A 17682-nucleotide genomic window follows, 5' to 3' on the forward strand; every position below is an offset into this window, starting at 1 on the left:
GCTTAAACTGCCTATTATCAGTATCACAGGTTCAATTAGTGAGTGACTTCTTCAGGCTGTCAAAGAAAGTCTGCAGAAGGTTACAAAGTCTGAAACAAAACATTGTTGAACTGACAGGCAAACAAGGAAAGGATCAGAAACCAAAGACAGGCCTAGTTTCCAGGGACACAAGGTTTCCCTGAAATTTTTTTTTTTTTTTTAAATATTACACCATGCAAGCAGGCAGAATCTGTATACACATTTTTAAAGGAAACTTTGTTAAATGCTTCTTTAAAACTTACGGTGTATCCCTCCCTGCTTTGTTTCTCCAATCCTTTCTTGTACTTTCTCTCAATTTTCCAATTTCTTGTTCTAGCTTTAGTTTCTTATCCTTATATTAGTTTCCTCTCTTTCTTTAGTTAAACTCAACCAAAAGACTAAGAAGAATGCCATTCTTCCTAGATTTGCAGTGTCTTGGATTGGACCCTATTCATTCTGAAGTTCTTAGAGGTGATGTATGTCTTTGATATCCCGCCTTCTCAAAAACTTGATAGGGCAGGGAATGTGTATTCATTGGGGGTAAATCTATGGTGCAACAGAAAAGGCCCCAATCCTACAAAAAACCCAGCTAATCACTAACTCAATTAGTAGAAATCATTACTGTACTAAAACATAATGTGTTTACACTGAATGAGCCTATTCTTCAGCTAGAGAAGAAGCCCTAATTAAGAGAGCTCTGTTAAACAGATTAGCAAATACAAACAAAACTTTCTTGTTAGAAATTCCACAGATTTTGCCAAAGCTTTCCACAGCTTTCTATCAATACTGATTACGGGTCTTGTGGCCAGGGTGAGAATAACTCCATGAGGAGATGGAGGGGAGGGTGGGAGGTAGGGTGAATCAGACAGCAAGTGTGAAAAATCAGGGTGGGGGGGGGAGCGGAAATAAGAGTCTATATAAGAAAAAGACCCAAAAATCGGGACATCTGGTCACCCTAGTGCAAGGAGCCAAGTAAGGAATTAGCCCACAGTGGGGCCAGCTGCATGTAGTTATTAAAAGGCCATAAACTTAGAGAAGCACGCACATCCCTTGCCCTACAGAGCTGGCTGTGAAGCTGCCGTGAGCATATGTCCTCCCCCCCAAACTAGCAGGGGCACCACCCCAGGAATTGAACCGGTGGGGATGGGTGGGTTCAAGAGCAGGGAGCAGACATTACAGCTCCCCTCCCGACAACTGGCACCCATGGCTGTTGCCCGGCTTCCCTTTCTCTACAGACACCGCCCACCTCTACCGAAGCGGGTGCGCCCGACTCCGGCGAGCTCCTTCTAGGCCCCACCCAGCACCGCCCTCTAGGCAGCGAGAAGCACCAGGTTTGTTACTGCAGGGTCGCCTGACCGGCCAGCCGGCCGGCACCCTTCCCCACAGCGTCCCCCCAGCCCCTCGCAGGACACGTGGCTCTCGCCACCGGGGCCCTTTAAATAAGAAATTCCAAGACCCCCGCGCACGCGGATTGGCTGGAAGAGAGCCACCTAGGCCCGCCTCCCCGCCCACTCCCTATTGGTCGCTTGTCCAGTCAAACAAACCAGCCTCGCCTCCTTATTGGCCGAAACCGTGTCAATCCCGCCTCGCGGTCATACGATCCGCCCAGCCGCTCGCGCCTACCAGTACCCAGCTGCTGTCGCTGCTTCCCAGAGGCGGGGGCTGAGTTGGCGGCGGAGTCGGAGCGGTCGGGCGAGGAGAGCTGAGGGACTCACCGATGCGCTGCCCCACGGGGGAGCTGAAGGGGCTGCCCAGGAGAAACTCCATCGCCGCCGCCGCACTCCCCGGGAATCAGCTGACAGCACACCCGTCACGTGACCCCGGCCCCCCGGGGCGGGATGTGTCTCTCAGCCCCGCCCACGCGTGACGAAAGCAAGCGGCGTTCTATTCTTTGAGGGCGTGGCCGCGGGGGGTGCGGTCTGAGTAAGGGGAGGGTCTGTAGCGCTAGCCACAACAGTGACGTCAAACTGGCATGCCTGTGACCTTCCAGTGTGACGTCACAGAACATATCCTGCTGCAGGGTCACAAGGGGGCTGCAGGCGAAGGTCAGCATCCTGGTGTGAAAGCTACTACTGCCCCCCCCCCCCTTAATAGAGTACAAGCGGCCGGGGGGGCAGGAGGGGGAGGCAAAAGACTCAAGGACACAGTAGCCTGAACTTTTAAACTCTCTCTTTTCTTCTGCTTCAAGGCAAAGAAAACTTGCTTCAAACCAGGTTTTACTGAACAGATAACAGTGTGAGATTTGACAACTATCAGTCAAGTGTTAACAAGTAAGGGTCTTTGTCTAAATGTATATAAAAGGTTTGTAAAATTTGTGTAAGACAAAGTCTTTTGTACCAAGGTACAAGCTCTCCTTTCTTCTGCAGAATAAAGCATTTTTCCTTATCCTTGTCAGGCTGTTATTGGCTCTCAGCTAAGTAGACCCGCTATTTCTCCTACTAATAATTAGCCTATTTCTCCTTCTAGCTCCACTGTACCTTTTAAACAGCCAAAAGAACCCAAAACAAAATAAAGTGCTAGTAACCTCTCCCTTGTCCACTAACAAACTTACTGTGCCTTTAAATTTTTTTAAAAAAATAAAAACCATTACAAAGTAATGTGCTAATAACCTCTACCCTATAAAATGCTAAACCACAACTGTTTAAAAAAAAAAACACTCCACTGAAATTGCCAAAGTCCAAAAATTCCTAACTAAAAAAAATATTAAAAACTAATCCTAATAAAAAAACAAAAAATTATACACTAGCAAAAAAAAATTTGTGGGACTGATGCTTAAAAATATAATATTAATTATATTTTGGGGTTTATTCTACAGGCTATGCCCTGTGTTCTAAATAGATCCTTCAGCATGTATTGCTCTCCCTAATTAAATTTTAAATAACAGGTACCAAAGGCACCTTGTTGCCCCTGCCATCTCCCCCATTACCCTGTAATACACCCCCTCCTAAGCTATTAATGTTAATGCCTTTTAAAAATATCAAAAATAATTAACAAAAATATAATATAATACTACACACAAAAATATTAAATATCACTAAAGCTGGAAAGGCATTGCAATAAAATCTAGTATATTTAAAAATTCAAAATTTCCTAAATAACCAGCTAATGGGCATTCAAAATAATCTTAAGCACCAAACTTGGCCCACTGCCCTTACAAATACATCAAAAATACCATCTAATCTGTAGTCATAAAAACATATTTAAAAACTTTCTAAATAAAAGTGTAAACATTCACAGTGCTCCTTCCAAGCATTTAAACCGGTTAGGGAAGTGTGGGCTCCGACATACCAAATCCTGACGGGTCCATAAAAAAAATGCATATAAAACTAAATTATTCACCAAAATATTTAAAAAATTAAACCACCTGGTATGCCTAACTAATTTATAGTCAGTGCCCCAATGCCTTAATTGTCAAACTACTCTTTTGTCCGTGCACTCATTCCTGGGTTGGGGGTGGCTAAGCTCAAAAAAGCAGTTATAAATATTTCTGCAAAGCTTAAAAAAACAGCTAATGCATCAATAAATGCCTTCCAAAAATTGAAACAAAAAATTAATAGCAAAAATGCTTACAAGCCCTGCTCCTTCCCCCTCCTGTGTCCCAGCCCCCCACTTGTCCCTCTGACCTCCCGTTATCTGCCCCAGTCCCTCTACTGACCAACCCACAAGACCTGTCCTTCCTCAGACCAGAGCGCTATCTATCCCCCCGATCTGATCCTTCACCCCCACCCACAAAAACCTCACTCCCCCATTCTCCCTGCATCCAAAGGAGTAGACTAGGGATCTGTCCCCATCTCTGTGTTGTCTATGCATTAAACTAAGCAACAGTCTCCTATGCAAGGGATACACTTACTCTCTCCTCCATGTTACTGCAGCCAGGCAAGGGCTCTTGCTCGTTTTCCAGATAAGGCATAACATGGGGCAACAATGAACCCAAGGTCATGTTATCACATTACAATGCCCCCAAAGAATTCAGGATCCTGCAAAAGTAAATTGCCTATTAAATTCATGTCTGGCCTATTACCCCTGCTTGAGGTACCTCAGTGCTGTCCACCCCTTGCCTAAGCAGGTGCTCTCTTGAGTGAGCAAAAATCCTCTCCTACATCCTGATCTGATATGCTGATTGTTTTTCATCTCAGAAATTCTCCTCGCTTCAGGCAATGGGGAATATGGTCTGGTGGTTTGAGCAGTATGGGAGTCAGGAGTTATGGGTGCCAGTGTGAGCTTTGCCACTGACTGTCCGTTTAATCTTGGTCAGATCACTTCAAGTCTACCCCCTGGATTTTCCTATCTACCAAGTGGAATAGTCCCCACGTTTGCCTAATATTTTGAAATCTGAAGATGAAAGGGGTGCTGATAGAGGAAAATAGAGTTCTGTCAGCATGTTGAAGGGTTAACCTGCACCAACCTACAACTAAAGGCTTTCAGGAAAAGTTTTTATGTGGTACAGTTAAATATTTTCAAATTGTGTTTATTTTCATAAGTTTGGGGACTTCAGTGACTCCACAATCACGCAAAGGCCTGATCTACATAAAAATTATACTGGTTTATCTACAGGTCTAATTTTATACTGAGTCAATGAAGCTGGTGCAACTTTGTGTGTGGACTCTATCAGATTAAACCTGGTGTATAGCATTTTGGCTTGTCAATAAATTTACAAATGTACGCTACACCAATATAACCAGTTGAAACCTATACAAGGGAGTTCACATACAAAAGCTGCACCAGTTTAACTGAACTGATTTAAATTAAACCAGTGCAATTTGTGTGGATGCACAGATCTAAAGCTGATTTTGCCTCTGGGAATATCAGTGTGGGAAGAAGGGAAAAGGGTATGAATTCCCTAACAGGAATTGATTCACCCTAATGACCTAAAATGGAACATTTCAGGCAAGAGGGCCTAGTCTTCCCACTGAGTCCAGCACACTGGTGGTACTCAACCAAAAAATAAGACTTTGGTAGATTTACCAATCAAAATACCAGCCTCATTTGTTATTCCTGAAAATGAGGGTACTGGATACTAAAGAATATGTCTCTCTAGTAATTATTCCATACAAGGGAACCACTTGAAAGTCATCAGTTAAGTATTTTTGGACCAAATCCATCCATAAAATGGCTCAGAATCAAAAAACCTTTTTGGACAGTTATCAAATACAATTTATTGTTTTAACATAGGCTGTTCCTCCAAAAGCCTGAATATACTGATTTATTAATCTATGCACATTATGAACGCATGATAGCACCCTGTGTATGTGTCATATCTATTTTTAAAACAGACCTAGAAGTTTGGGTTCTACCACCTCTGAATCAAGCCAGGTTTATTACTTCTGTGAGCTCTGGTGACATGGGAGAAGGCTGCTGAAGAATGACGGACAGAACTGCTTCTTTTGCTATGGGACTTGTGCTGGGGAGTTTAGGACCTGTCTCTACATGGGAGATCTTTTAAACTAGCCAACCCCAGCTCTCACGTTTACATCTGCCTTGTTGTGAGTGCGAGCGGTGGGCTAGAATGTAGCCTGCAGCACTTAACGTACGCAGAATAGTTCTAAGTGCTCCATCTTTTAGTTTTACTGTTTGTTTCTGTTTTATGCATGATGGTAGGAGGAACTGACAACCACCTTCAGTACGTAAGTCTTTTTCCACCAACATATTAAATAGTTCTCTTAATGTGGTTTTCCTGGAATGTTGAAATGCGTGAGGGTAGGGGGTTATGTACTTTAAAATTCATCTCATCAACATGTGTTGAAATACAAAATACAATTTGGGGTGGTGAAGTGTCATATTCTGCAAAATCACCATGGGTTGAGACATAGCAACACACAAGTTCTGAGGCTGCAACTGGCCCATGAATTTCTCAACTCCTGAAAACAGAATTTTTAAAGATCCTACTATTCCTGTAACTAGTGGTTTACCATACTGATCTTGAACCACCAGTACTATTTTGTGTGCAACACATGAATTGAGCTGCAGAGGTCACAGGGCCAGGAACGTGGCTCAATAGTGGGACCTTTGCAATGCAAGATGACAGCTCTCAGGCATGTCTCTCATTGATGCCTCTAAGAAGTATGGAGTAGGGTTCTAAATTATCAGTAATCTTCAAGAGATGTATGAAGCAGATTATGCTGTTAGAAAGGAGGTGTTGGAACACACTGCCCCTGGAACAGGAGAGGCTAATAAAACAGACTACTATGCACTATTTAGTAATACCAAACCAGGGCTCAGCAATCTTTCAGACATGGTGTGCCGAGTCTTCATTTATTCACTTTAAGGTTTCGTGTGCCAGTAATACATTTTAACGTTTTTAGGTCTCTCTCTGTAAGTCTATAAATGTAAAGTAAACAAGTTTTTAAAAATGTTTAAGAAGCTTCATTTAAAATTAAATTAAAATGCAGATCTTACCAGTTTGGTGCAGTGGTTCTTAACCTGGGGTGCACACACCCCTAGGGCAGGGTCCGTGCAAGGATATTTTGTGCCCTAGGTGAAACTTCCACCTTGCGTTCCCACCCCACACATCGGTTCATTGAGGGGCAAAGCCCACTGAGCCTTTATAGACCCCAGGGCCCAGCCGTGCCCATGGGGCCCTACAGTCCCAGACCATGGGTTACACTCCCTTCTCCCACTCCCTAAACTTGCCTCCATGTAGTTGGCGCACAGGCCCCCCCTGCAAAGCTCCTGCCCCCTCCCTAGCCGCACCCCGGCCTAGCGTGCACACCCGCGACCCGAGTCACACTTATCAAACATACGTGCGTTTTTGCCGGGCGGGCTTGCTCCCACTGCACAGCTCATGGATGAGGCGTATGCAAAATGCCTTTTCTCGTAAAGGCACTATCAGAGAGGCACCGGCTAGCGACCCTACGTTGCAGGCAACAGCCCAGCAGCAATTGGAGAATCCCCAAGCCTCATTTGTAAAAGCAGTGTGGGGACCTGCAGGGCACTCATGCCGCTAATGCGCATGTGGAGCGAGAGCCCGCCCCTGCCCCCAGTCTTAATAGGGGCGCCGCACCCCCCCGGGGCTCCTGCAGGCTGGCACGTTGGGAAGATGTTATGGTGGGGGCGTGCTATGCCCCCTATAATGCCGCCCGGATCCCACCTTGCCTAGGGTTACCATATTTCGACAATCAAAAAAGAGGGGAGAGCCCTGCCTTAGCCCCACCCCCATCTACTCCCTCCCACTTCCCACCCCGACTGCCCATCAGAACCCCCAACCCCTGCTCCTTGTCCCTTAAGTGCCCCCTCCTGGGACCCCTGCGTGTCCCGACTGCCCCAACCCTTTTCCACACCCCCACCCCTAGACAAACCCCTAGGACTACCACACCCCATCCAACCACTCCCTGCCCCCTGACAGGACCCCCAGAACTCCTGACCCATCCAACCCTCTCCCTGCTCCCTGACTGCCCCCCAGGACTCTCCTTACAATGCCCATGCCGGTCAGACACTGGCAACACATGGAGCCAAAACACGCTGCCGGGCTGCTGAGGCAGCGGGAGGGGGGAGCTCTGGTGGGAGGGCAGTGGCAGCTCACACTTCCTGGAGCAACAGAACCCGAGTGTGGTGGGGGGAGCCACGGGGACACGCCTGCCGCCAGTCTGGGGTCCCGGCCGCCAGCCCCGCTCAGCCTCCTGCCAGCCTGGGGTTCTGTTCACTCAGTGGTCTGAGCGGGGCTAGTGGCTAGGACCCCGGCTGGCAGCTGCGTGCCAGCAAAATCGGCTCGTGTGCCAAGTGCCCTAGGTTGCCGACCCCTGTACTAAACACTAGTAGCCAGCATTGTTGGGGAAAAGATGCAGAGCACATTATAAATACAAAATAATGACACAAACACCAAATGTTAAAAAAATTATATGTAAGTACAGTACAAAAAAGTTTCTTTATACAACTGTAATGCAATCTGGACCAAATGGCAAGAAAAATAACAAAAATATAAAAACTGCTAGGTCTCAGTCCAAAGTTTTCCCTCTAGTACCAAATACCACAAGATACAGATTATACAAATGTTTACAAATTTTAAATAAAAATACAATACATTAGGGTTTGCGTGCGTGGTTGTTTTTTAAACTCTTCAAGAGTTTATTGTTATACAGATGGCAAAGCTATATCTGATTGATCCCCTTCCGTTCCTTAGATAGAGATCTGAGTACAGGCCTGTCGCATCTTACTCGCATTTAACATGCGCAATTTCAGCTTTACGCAGTCGGCAAAAACAAAAGAGAAAAACAACAATTTAAATACTGTTTCTGTAGTGCGGGCGATTCCGCCTGCCACTCAATTCAATGTAATTTTGACTATATGTGGTTTTCGCTCTACACACTAACCGTGGAATGGAACCCCCGCGTAAGATGAGACTTGCCTGTATATATCATTCACTACAGTGCTCTCCATTGTGGAGAGCTGGAAACACAGGCAGGTGTTTTATGCCATTTCTTAGAATAGAGGCTTTGGTGAGGGTCCAGAAGCTCACTGTGATCTCTCTGCCCACCCCCACCTCCTTCAAATCCTCCTTGGGATTAGCCACATATTTTTGAGAGGTGTATACCTAGGTCTGAGGCCTGGGCCCAAATCTTCTATATGCTCTATAAGAGCCTTCTGTTTCACCCACCAACCCAGCCCTACTGACTGACCAACAAAGCAGCACTGAACTGGGAAAAGAGGAAGCCCTGCAAGACAACATTTACCATGTATGTGCAGCTGGGGAATACACCATAGAGAGATTAGGTGGAAGCTTCCTTCTACACATCTGAGGATTTGCTTAATCATGACAGATTTAGAGCTCAACCATATTGAGGTACAGCTCACTTCCAGCTGCCATGGAAAAGAGAGAATCCAGAATTCAAAACAGAGGCGCCCTTCTTCTGCTACTTTAAAACCTATAAATTATAAGGGATGGGAAGGCTGGGCACAGAATAAACAGGTCTCCATTTCAGCTTCCACCCAAAGTCCCTGGACACACTGTTCTTCACAAGGGCTTACCACCCTGTTGTCGCTATTCCCTCTTGCAGAGTCTATGCAGGCTACAACAGTAGCAGCTAATTCCTGCAGGGTGGAGGGTGAGCACAGCTGATTCATATTTTCCACACACGATTGGTGGAAGGAAGGCTTTTTTGTTTTTAAATTTTATATATATATATATATATATATATATATATATACACATACACACACACACACACACACATATATATATATACACACACACAGAAATATACAGGATAAATTAAAATCTATTACAGATATTGGTAAAAGTTAAATACACCACGCATACACACGCATACTTACATGAGAATCAAATGCTTTCCTGCAGCTCACTTTGGAGAAGAGGGAGCTCAAGTGGGATCTGTCCACTCAACCCAAGTTCTGCTCAGCAAGAACCTCTTCAATCTTTAACAACTGTTAAATAAAATCTAATAAGCACTGTCTCTAGATAATCCAGCAGCACCCGGAGGGTTCCATAAATCTTTTTCAATACTGCTGGTGAAAGGGATGATGGGATCAACGCTCTTAGAAACAAAGTCCTCTACCCACAAAACAGGTACAGATGGGCAGAGGCAGTGCACGTTTCTCCTACATATTGCCCTCTCCTTCCCACCAGGGTGGTACAGCCCTGATCTGGAGAAATTAAGAGGGTGGTTCATTCTCCTCAGTCCATTGGCCGTCTTCTGAGGTTGGCATCTAGTGATGATGATGATGTAGGTGCAAGTCCACTAGAAGAGTACAGATTCTTCACCATTCCCGCAACTATTTTAACGTAAGCTACCAGGCAGTCAGCAGACAGTAACACTAATGACCTGGGGGTTGGAAGAAATGACTTAGAAGTCAAAGCCTTTATCTTCCATCACCGATCCAGTCCTCCCCCAAAGCAGTGCATTTCAATAGAAGTTAGAAACAGGGCTGGTGATGAGTCCAGCACTATTGCTTGGTCCAAAACAAACAAGCCTGTGCACCTGTCCATCAACAGCCAGTCTGTGCTCAGGCCAATTCCCCAGAAAGGCTTCTTTGAATTTAAGGCTGATATATCAAAAGTTTTATGACTCAACCACGAAAAAACCTTCTGACTGGAGAATACATAGAGTAGGTCTCTCCCACCAACAGGAAAAGATTCGCTCAGCTTATGTCACAACTTTTCATAAAATTAATAAAAGTGAAATAATTACAATCCTATGTGTATACTATACAGATATAAAACTTTAAAATCCTGCACACGGAGCCCTTAGAGAGTGCCGGTATAGTGCCTATGTACACAAGTCAGTAACGTGGACGCAGATACATCCCAGGGTCCTTTCTTGTCAGAGTCCAGGCATGATGTAGGCGATGTTGTCTAGTGTGTTTGACTGGAAAGAGAACATTTAATGTTTTAAAAAAGAATCTGTTATGATCCTAAATACTACAGAAACCGTGCTTCAGTGTAACAGAGCTGTGGGATGTGGAAATAGCCATCTTGTCAGACAATTTTCTACAGGATGGGATCAATCCCATTCTCTTGGAAGTTACCAGTACTGTTAGCTAACCTTCGGTGTTTTGGAAATACGAGGAGACCTAGCTGAAAGATAGTCTCAGGCACTGAGAGCACAGTGGGGGCACCTAGAGGTAAGAGAAACACGCATAGTGCCTCCTAGTGCTTCCTCACCCACCTGGCCAGTGATAAGAGCAGTGCAGATGAATTGGGAAGCAATCAATTCATACCCAGCCCACATTCACCTGAGGGAAGCTCAGTGAGGAAGGACCCAACCCAGGGTGATGGAAGTAATAGGGCAATCCAGGAGAAATGCCCTGCATACACAAACTCATGAAAAACTCTGCTAGAATTTGCAATGTGCAAGTGTGAAAACAGGAAAATTTTTCTGAAGTAAGGTGAGAGTTAAAGAAAGTTTGTCTGGGCTCCTGGATTTTCTTTGCAAATGCTGTTGGCAGCCTAAAGGACATTGTTGTGGTCCCCAGTATCTCAGCAAACATGTTCCTGGGACGCCACCTGTAGTGTCTATGACCGCAGCACACCAGTAATCCCAGAGGTGTGGCTAGCTATCCAAAAGAAGCCTCAGACTAGAGTTTTGCGAATAATGGATTTTTCAGTTCTTTGGCAACTCCGGGAAAAAAAAATTGAAAAGAAACTCATTTGAGATGGACCCAAAACAAGCTTTTTCGGAATTTTCAGCAAATTGAAAAAATTTCATTTTCAGTCAAACAAAATACTTCATTCAATCCAAAACAAAATGCTTCATTTCAATGTCAATGATTTTTTAATGTTTGGGATTTTTCTAAAATATAACATTGAAGGATATTTGGAAAAAAGTAATTTCAAATTGAAAAATCAAAGCATTTAGTTTTGAAAATGTTAAAATGAAATATTTTGCCGCCTTCTGATTTTTAAAAAAAAAAAGAATAATTCAATAAATTTGCAGAATGTTTTAGTGTTGCCAGATCTGCATCTTTTGCTGAAAAAGTTTTGGCTGATAAATTTCAGATAGCAATATCTTTGATACACACTCCTCTTAATGCTTGAAGAAGGAAGAACTGGAATCTTGGCAGTCTCTTGATCAGTTCTATAATTTAGCAGTGCCACCTACTGAGTGAAGAGATAAACAGCACCTTAAATGACACACAAGCCCTACCAACTCTAGCTTACTGTGAGGAAAACAAGTTTACTGATGCGGACAACTGTCTAGCTAGGAAACTAGCCTGGAACTACCAAACTAATTGCACTTGTGACCAGGTCTGAGCTCACATCTCCAGAAGTGAAAGATTAGTGCCTTAACCTACCTACAGCTCCCTAGTTCTTAACAGAAATAAAAAGAGGTTCCAGTTTCCAGCCCTATCGATGATGTGGCGAGGGAGTGCTAGTGCTCAGAATGCTTTTGGCAAAAGGGAGAGACTGAAGTGTAGGCTGCATTGTCCAATGGTTATATAGCCATAGCTTGAGCTGGCAGCACCTGGCTGACATACTAGAGAATGTGCTCATGGCCACTGTGGGAGTTTACAGCAGAAGCTGCCACACCTTTCTATTTATTTTTTTTTTGTTAGAGACCCCTTCCTGTGATGAATCAGTGTCTGGGCCAACCCCCCAACCAAGATCATTCACATCATGCCCTGAAACATTTGCCCTTATCTCCCATTTTCTTCCCAAATATTTGTTTTCCTCTTCCTTGTCAGATTTGCTTTTCATCTAATGTTTTCTGTGTACTTTACTAGGTATGTTTTCTCCTTTTGATTCCAGTTTTTGCCCTCTCTCTCTTTTTCTCTGCCTTAGTCTTCTTCCCTGCTTGGTGCTGTGACTTCTGTCCTTCTCTCTGCTTTCATGTTGTCACTTTGAGTTTGCCACCGTACTACACTGGTGCTGCAAGATGCCCGCTGCCAAATGAGGGCTCACTATGAAGGGTTGTTTACAAATGAAGGAGAGAATATGTAGCTGTGAACCCAACAGCTGTAAGTAACAGACCACATGCCTCCCTTGCCTGGAGAAGTTTACTGACATCTTTTGAGGTGGCCACCACCCACATAGGGAATCCTGGTCTTAAGAATTAATTGCTGGTTATTGGAATAAAGTTTACACAATTACAGAAAAACTGAATGTGTGTATATACACCAGCTGGGGATGGCCTTTTAATTCTTATGCAAACTTGGAGCTTATTAAGATGTCTGGCATGCACACAGTTCTTTTATTTGCTCCAGATTTACTGTTTCAGTCACTGAGAAACAAGAGCTGCAAGTACTGCAATAAATGGAATAAAGATTAAGTTGAACGGTTAACATCTTTCACTGAAAATCTAGTGCACAATATCCTACAGCAGATATTATCAGTGAATTCCCCACACATAAATCCTTCCCATAGTAACAGTACATGAGCAGAACTATTTATCCATCTGTGTAGCAGTAGAGGCTCACCAGTGTCCCAAAGACACGCTAGTCAGGACTCCAGCTCTCTTTCCGTGGAGACTAATAGGTCTAGAACTGAAATAAGAACCACAAGGAACTCACCAGAACTTGCTTAGGGCAGCCATTCAGCTCAGGTAGTTGTGTGGTCAGGCATGCTAAAGGGCCCAGGGCACAGATAATAGAATCTAGAAGTACTGACAAACTTCCTGATACAGCCACCATCCCCTGGAAGTAAGGAAGGAGAAAGGAATTGAATGGGTATAAGTAGTGGAGACTGCAATTCCGTCACCACAAAAATATATTCTCTCAAAGAAACCACAAGTTCTCTCTTGGGCTTATCCACCAAACCCACTTCTCTATCTCTTGTTTGTATCATAACAAAGCCATGTGAGATACTTCATACACATACATCACTGATCCAAAAAGAGTTTACAACAGGACCTCAATAGGCAATGTACAAATACAGGAAAAGGGCGGGAAACAACAGAAAACAAAGGCAGAGTACTAGAGTAAGTATGTCTTACTAGGTTCACAATTTTTATAATTTAAAAAATAATCATTTTTAATCATCTATTGCAATAATACTTATTTAAATCCCATCCCGAACCCAGAAATAGGAAGCATAGTGAAGAATATTGCCTCTTTGGGTTCAAGGCGCTAAGACTGCAGCTAGGCTTGCCCTAAGGTAATATAATTTTTGGAGTGGGGAATTACTTTTCCACATCCTACTGTGAAGGAAGAGCTTTTCAACTTTACAATGGCAGGAGCTACCCCACTGTACAAAAATCCCAACTGGGACACTGGGGAAAAGCAGTTCAAATGTTTGTTTTATTGGTGATAAAGCAGGCAGCGTGCAGGACAGTGGGAGTGAGATTATACTGTTACCCATTAAACCCAATGCAGTTTGGAGTCCACATTACACACATGCTATGTTGGGATTACACATGAGATTCCCTGATTTGGTACTGGCTCTGTACACACCTCTGTCTCTTGCAGCCGGTGTCCAATGAGGCTCAGAGATTCACCCAGCAACTGCAGATGTGCAGCTACATCAATGGGATCTGTATCAGGGGCTTTGGCTGGTGAGGAGGATAACACCACAGTGCTGGAGGGGGACTTCTTATGAGGTGAAAGCATACCTGCGGGGGAAGCTTAAAACAGATGGGTAAAAAAAGAAAAAGAAAAAAAAAAAACTTGTTACGTCCTCTTTCTTACTTCTTTACCGACAAGTCTGTTTGGATTGTAAGCTCTTTGGGGCTGGGGTCTCTCTCATACTTACGCAAGGCACCAACCCCACTTCTTGACACTGTATTAATAACTAATATTAATATAGAAGTGGTGAGAGATTCTCTCATTAAACAGATGCTAAACTAACCATACACTTTGTTTTTGCTAACTCCAGCCTCTAGCACACACCCAAACTTCTCTCCTGTTCCTTCTTGCTTTATATAATCCATCATCAATGCGCTGTATGAATGGTACCATCTTTATAGCTTATGGCTCAACAGGATGCCCCTTTGAAACCTACTAACACCATTCCTCAGTCCTCTAGAGGGATCATTTTTGAGTAAGAGAATAATCAGACACCAAACTCATGGGAAAGGAGGAGGGAAAGAGCAGAAGGTGCTCTCTCTATTCCCTAATGCACATGTAATACTCTCCCCTTTCCCCAAAGACTTGAATAAACTGGGTGTGGCTATTACCTTTCACTTTTGGGGCACCCTCTGATGAGGATGCCTTCCTCTTCACTGTTGTGGCCTCTGCTTTATTCTGCTTATGCTGCAGATATTGAGCTTTCTGCTTCCAAACCTATACAGAAAGAAAAGCAGGAAACAAACCATTAGGCAAATAATTTGGGAGATGGGGTGACTTCATGGATAGTGGACTGGCTATGCAATTCTTACAAGCAGAAACCAGACATTTTTGTTACTATGGGGCTGAGAGCACCCAATTCACTTACTGCAGGGGACTGCACATTTATCTGCCATTCTGTAACACCTAGGGGCCTTATACTGCAAAAGCAATGCTGGCAGCATGAGAGGATCCAGGTAGATAATTTATTCTACAAAAAATATATCCATGGGCATACGTACCAGTTTATCCTTTTCAGGCAGCTGCTTCCACACTTCTGCTAGTTTTTTGCTCAACTCCCCAAAATCTAGGCAGAAAAGGGGAGGTAACAATAAAAGGGGAAAGGTTAATAAGAAAATCAAATATAAAAATCAACTAAGAGAAGACAGTGGAAAGTCTGTATAAATACTGAAAGTTCAGGAAACTGGCCCATGCATATGCTGTTAGTGAAGAGCCTGTACCGCTCTTGAACTACCCATGCTTGGAGACAATTTCCTATAGTCTCAATCTAAAAGGAACAGGGGGATGATGGGCACATGCACCTGCACTGAGGAACATGTGTATATGGGAGGCTGCACAACATACTATCGGAAACAGTTTCGCAGTAAAAGGAAGTTATCCAAATTCACAGTTGGATTGAAACACCATGATATTAGATCATGGGAGCCTCTCCTTTCCACTTTGCTGCCTCTTATTTAAAGCATCCTGGCAGACTCTTTGCACTCCAGCACCAATAGTGGATGTTGGGACAAAACAAGGATTCGCCCTGGTAACCAATTCGCCCTGGTAACCAATCCCAGTGACAGCTGTATATGAACAGAAGAAGCAGCTAGGTTATTCTCTTACCTATCCCTGGATGCTCAGCCACAATGGTCACTCGATATTCCTTACAGAACACTTGGTAGGCAGACATGTTCTTCTTCTTTGGCTAATCACAAGGAGAAAAGAAAACATGCAAGATTTTTAATTATACTGAGACCTATTTAAATTTAAGGATAATCTGTGTTACTCCTGCAAGATCTCTGCCAACATATTTCATTCCTGACCTGAGGCAATCCCTGCTATTCTGGTTCAGGATCAACATCCAGATCTGCTGATACACCTCAATTTTGACATGCAGCATCACTTCTTATTCCATTCCTAGAGCAATGTCTACCACATGAGCGAGGGGTGCAATTCCCCTGCTAGAGTACACACACTTGCGCTAGCCATCATTGGGTTAGTGTGAGTATAAATAGTAGCATGGCCTTGGTAGCACAGATAGCAGCAGCGGAGGCACAGCTGAACTGCGCCAAGTATACCCCAAGCTCGTGGCGTAGATGACACCTAGGACATCATATAGATCTTTCAATTCAACTCAGTCCTGACAAATAGTTCCCTCTTATTCCAGTTCTAGGATTTCTATGGGAGTAAGACACTAGCACTACATCAACTGTGGTGGCAGAGGCAGTTGCCAATCTGTGCTCAGAAAAAACCTGCATGTAATCTTAGAGCCTATTTTACTGAGTAAGGGTGGTTATGGGCTGGTTCACTTGGGTTATTCCTGCTTAATTCCTGACACAATCCAGCTCACTCTGTGTACAGTCTGTCATCTTTCCCATCTGTATAATGCAAGATGACATTGCTCTAATTACTGCCACACCACACATACTGTGTCAAGTTTTCCTCACTTGCAGTTTTATAAATTAGCCATGGACACCTGATGTTCTAGATTCTCAGCATAGGATGGAACTGGGAATGTGGTCCCTCTACAAGATTAATAGCTTTTTTTCCTTTCATTTAAGAGATAATGAACAAATACTTCAACTTCAGCACAGAGTTGTTTTCCCTTGCCATATTTTACCAAATCAGTGGCCACTCTGGTCCAGTAGCCTGCCTGAGAGTAGCAGAATCAGATGCTTCAGAAAAAGGTGTGAGAAATCGCAAAATGGGCAATTATGATATAACTTGTTAAAAGAAGTTTCTTACTTCTCCTTTTAGATAAAGTTAGAGAATGGTTTATGCCTTGAAGCATGGTTGTGTATGTCGCACGATAACTGATGTTCCGCAAAAATGTTTCAACAGTGAAACAATTAATGTTGATACTTAATTTTTCTTCTTTAGGTTTCAGGGTTAACAACCATTTGACATGGACAGGATGACTCATGCCTCTAAGACTTACTGTTTCAGTTTTTATTTGATTCACATTTTGAAGATTATTTTCATAAGAATGAGAGCTAGAAATATTTTTTTTAAAACAGAAGCTCAGCTTCTGAAACAATGGCAATGGTTCTGTGGTCAAAATACAGGGCGTCTTATCCTATTACCCAATGTCACAGACTCTTGGACATCACAATTTCTGCTACCTATTTATCTGCTACTGTTCTTTACCTTTTCTTTATCCTTTTCTGCTTTCTCAGCTTTTTCCTTCTCCTTCTCTTCTTTTTTCTTTTTCTTCTCACTTTGTCCATCTGTGTGGAAAACAGGAGGTGGGGGGGGAGGCACAGGAAGGACAAATGGAGTGCTGGGTGGAGGGAGTGGCGGTGGTGTCACCATAACTTCTGCTACTGCTACAGAGGCAGAGAGTCCAGAACTCTTCTTAGACTTGGAGTGCTTCTTCTCCTTGTGTTTCTCCTTGTCCTTTTTTTTCTTGCTTTTCTTTGACTTCTTCTTCTTCTTGATCTCCCGGTAGGAGTCATCTATCACTAGCTCTCCGGCCTCCAGCTCCCCACCAGATGATGAACCTGATTCCAAGGGTGGCTCCATACTTGAAAGGTCATATTCACTCCCATGACCTTCTGAGAACAGGGAGGTGTCAGGGCCAAACTCCTCGGGGACTGGCAGTGGATGTGAGTCTGGCAGTGGCTTGTGCTTCTTCCGAGCTGACTTCAGGAAGCTTTGAAGCTCATGACCCAGGAGGAAAGAGCCTTGTTCATCTCGACCTGATTTCTTGGAGGATTTTTTTGCTACTGTTGG

General features: G+C 43.8%; 2 protein-coding genes across 2 annotated transcripts in view; both read right to left on the minus strand.

Annotated features, from left to right (window-relative positions):
* TOM1 (target of myb1 membrane trafficking protein) overlaps positions 1-1858 on the minus strand; it is a 29304-nt gene extending 27446 nt beyond the window's left edge. Inside the window, exon 1 of the mRNA XM_032774900.2 lies at positions 1734-1858. Coding sequence (XP_032630791.1) covers positions 1734-1785 — 52 coding nt within the window. The 5' untranslated portion in view covers positions 1786-1858. The remainder of the gene's footprint in view (positions 1-1733) is intronic.
* A 5977-nt stretch (positions 1859-7835) lies between these two features.
* HMGXB4 (HMG-box containing 4) overlaps positions 7836-17682 on the minus strand; it is a 19643-nt gene continuing 9796 nt past the window's right edge. Inside the window, exons 5-11 of the mRNA XM_075070899.1 lie at positions 17098-17680; positions 15574-15655; positions 14970-15034; positions 14580-14685; positions 13858-14027; positions 12979-13101; positions 7836-10337 (exon numbers count right to left, since the gene is read on the minus strand). Coding sequence (XP_074927000.1) covers positions 10293-10337; positions 12979-13101; positions 13858-14027; positions 14580-14685; positions 14970-15034; positions 15574-15655; positions 17098-17680 — 1174 coding nt within the window. The 3' untranslated portion in view covers positions 7836-10292. The remainder of the gene's footprint in view (positions 10338-12978; positions 13102-13857; positions 14028-14579; positions 14686-14969; positions 15035-15573; positions 15656-17097; positions 17681-17682) is intronic.

The sequence above is a fragment of the Chelonoidis abingdonii genome, chromosome 1 (genome assembly GCF_003597395.2).
Source record: "Chelonoidis abingdonii isolate Lonesome George chromosome 1, CheloAbing_2.0, whole genome shotgun sequence".
Classification (NCBI taxonomy): Eukaryota; Metazoa; Chordata; order Testudines; family Testudinidae; genus Chelonoidis; species Chelonoidis abingdonii.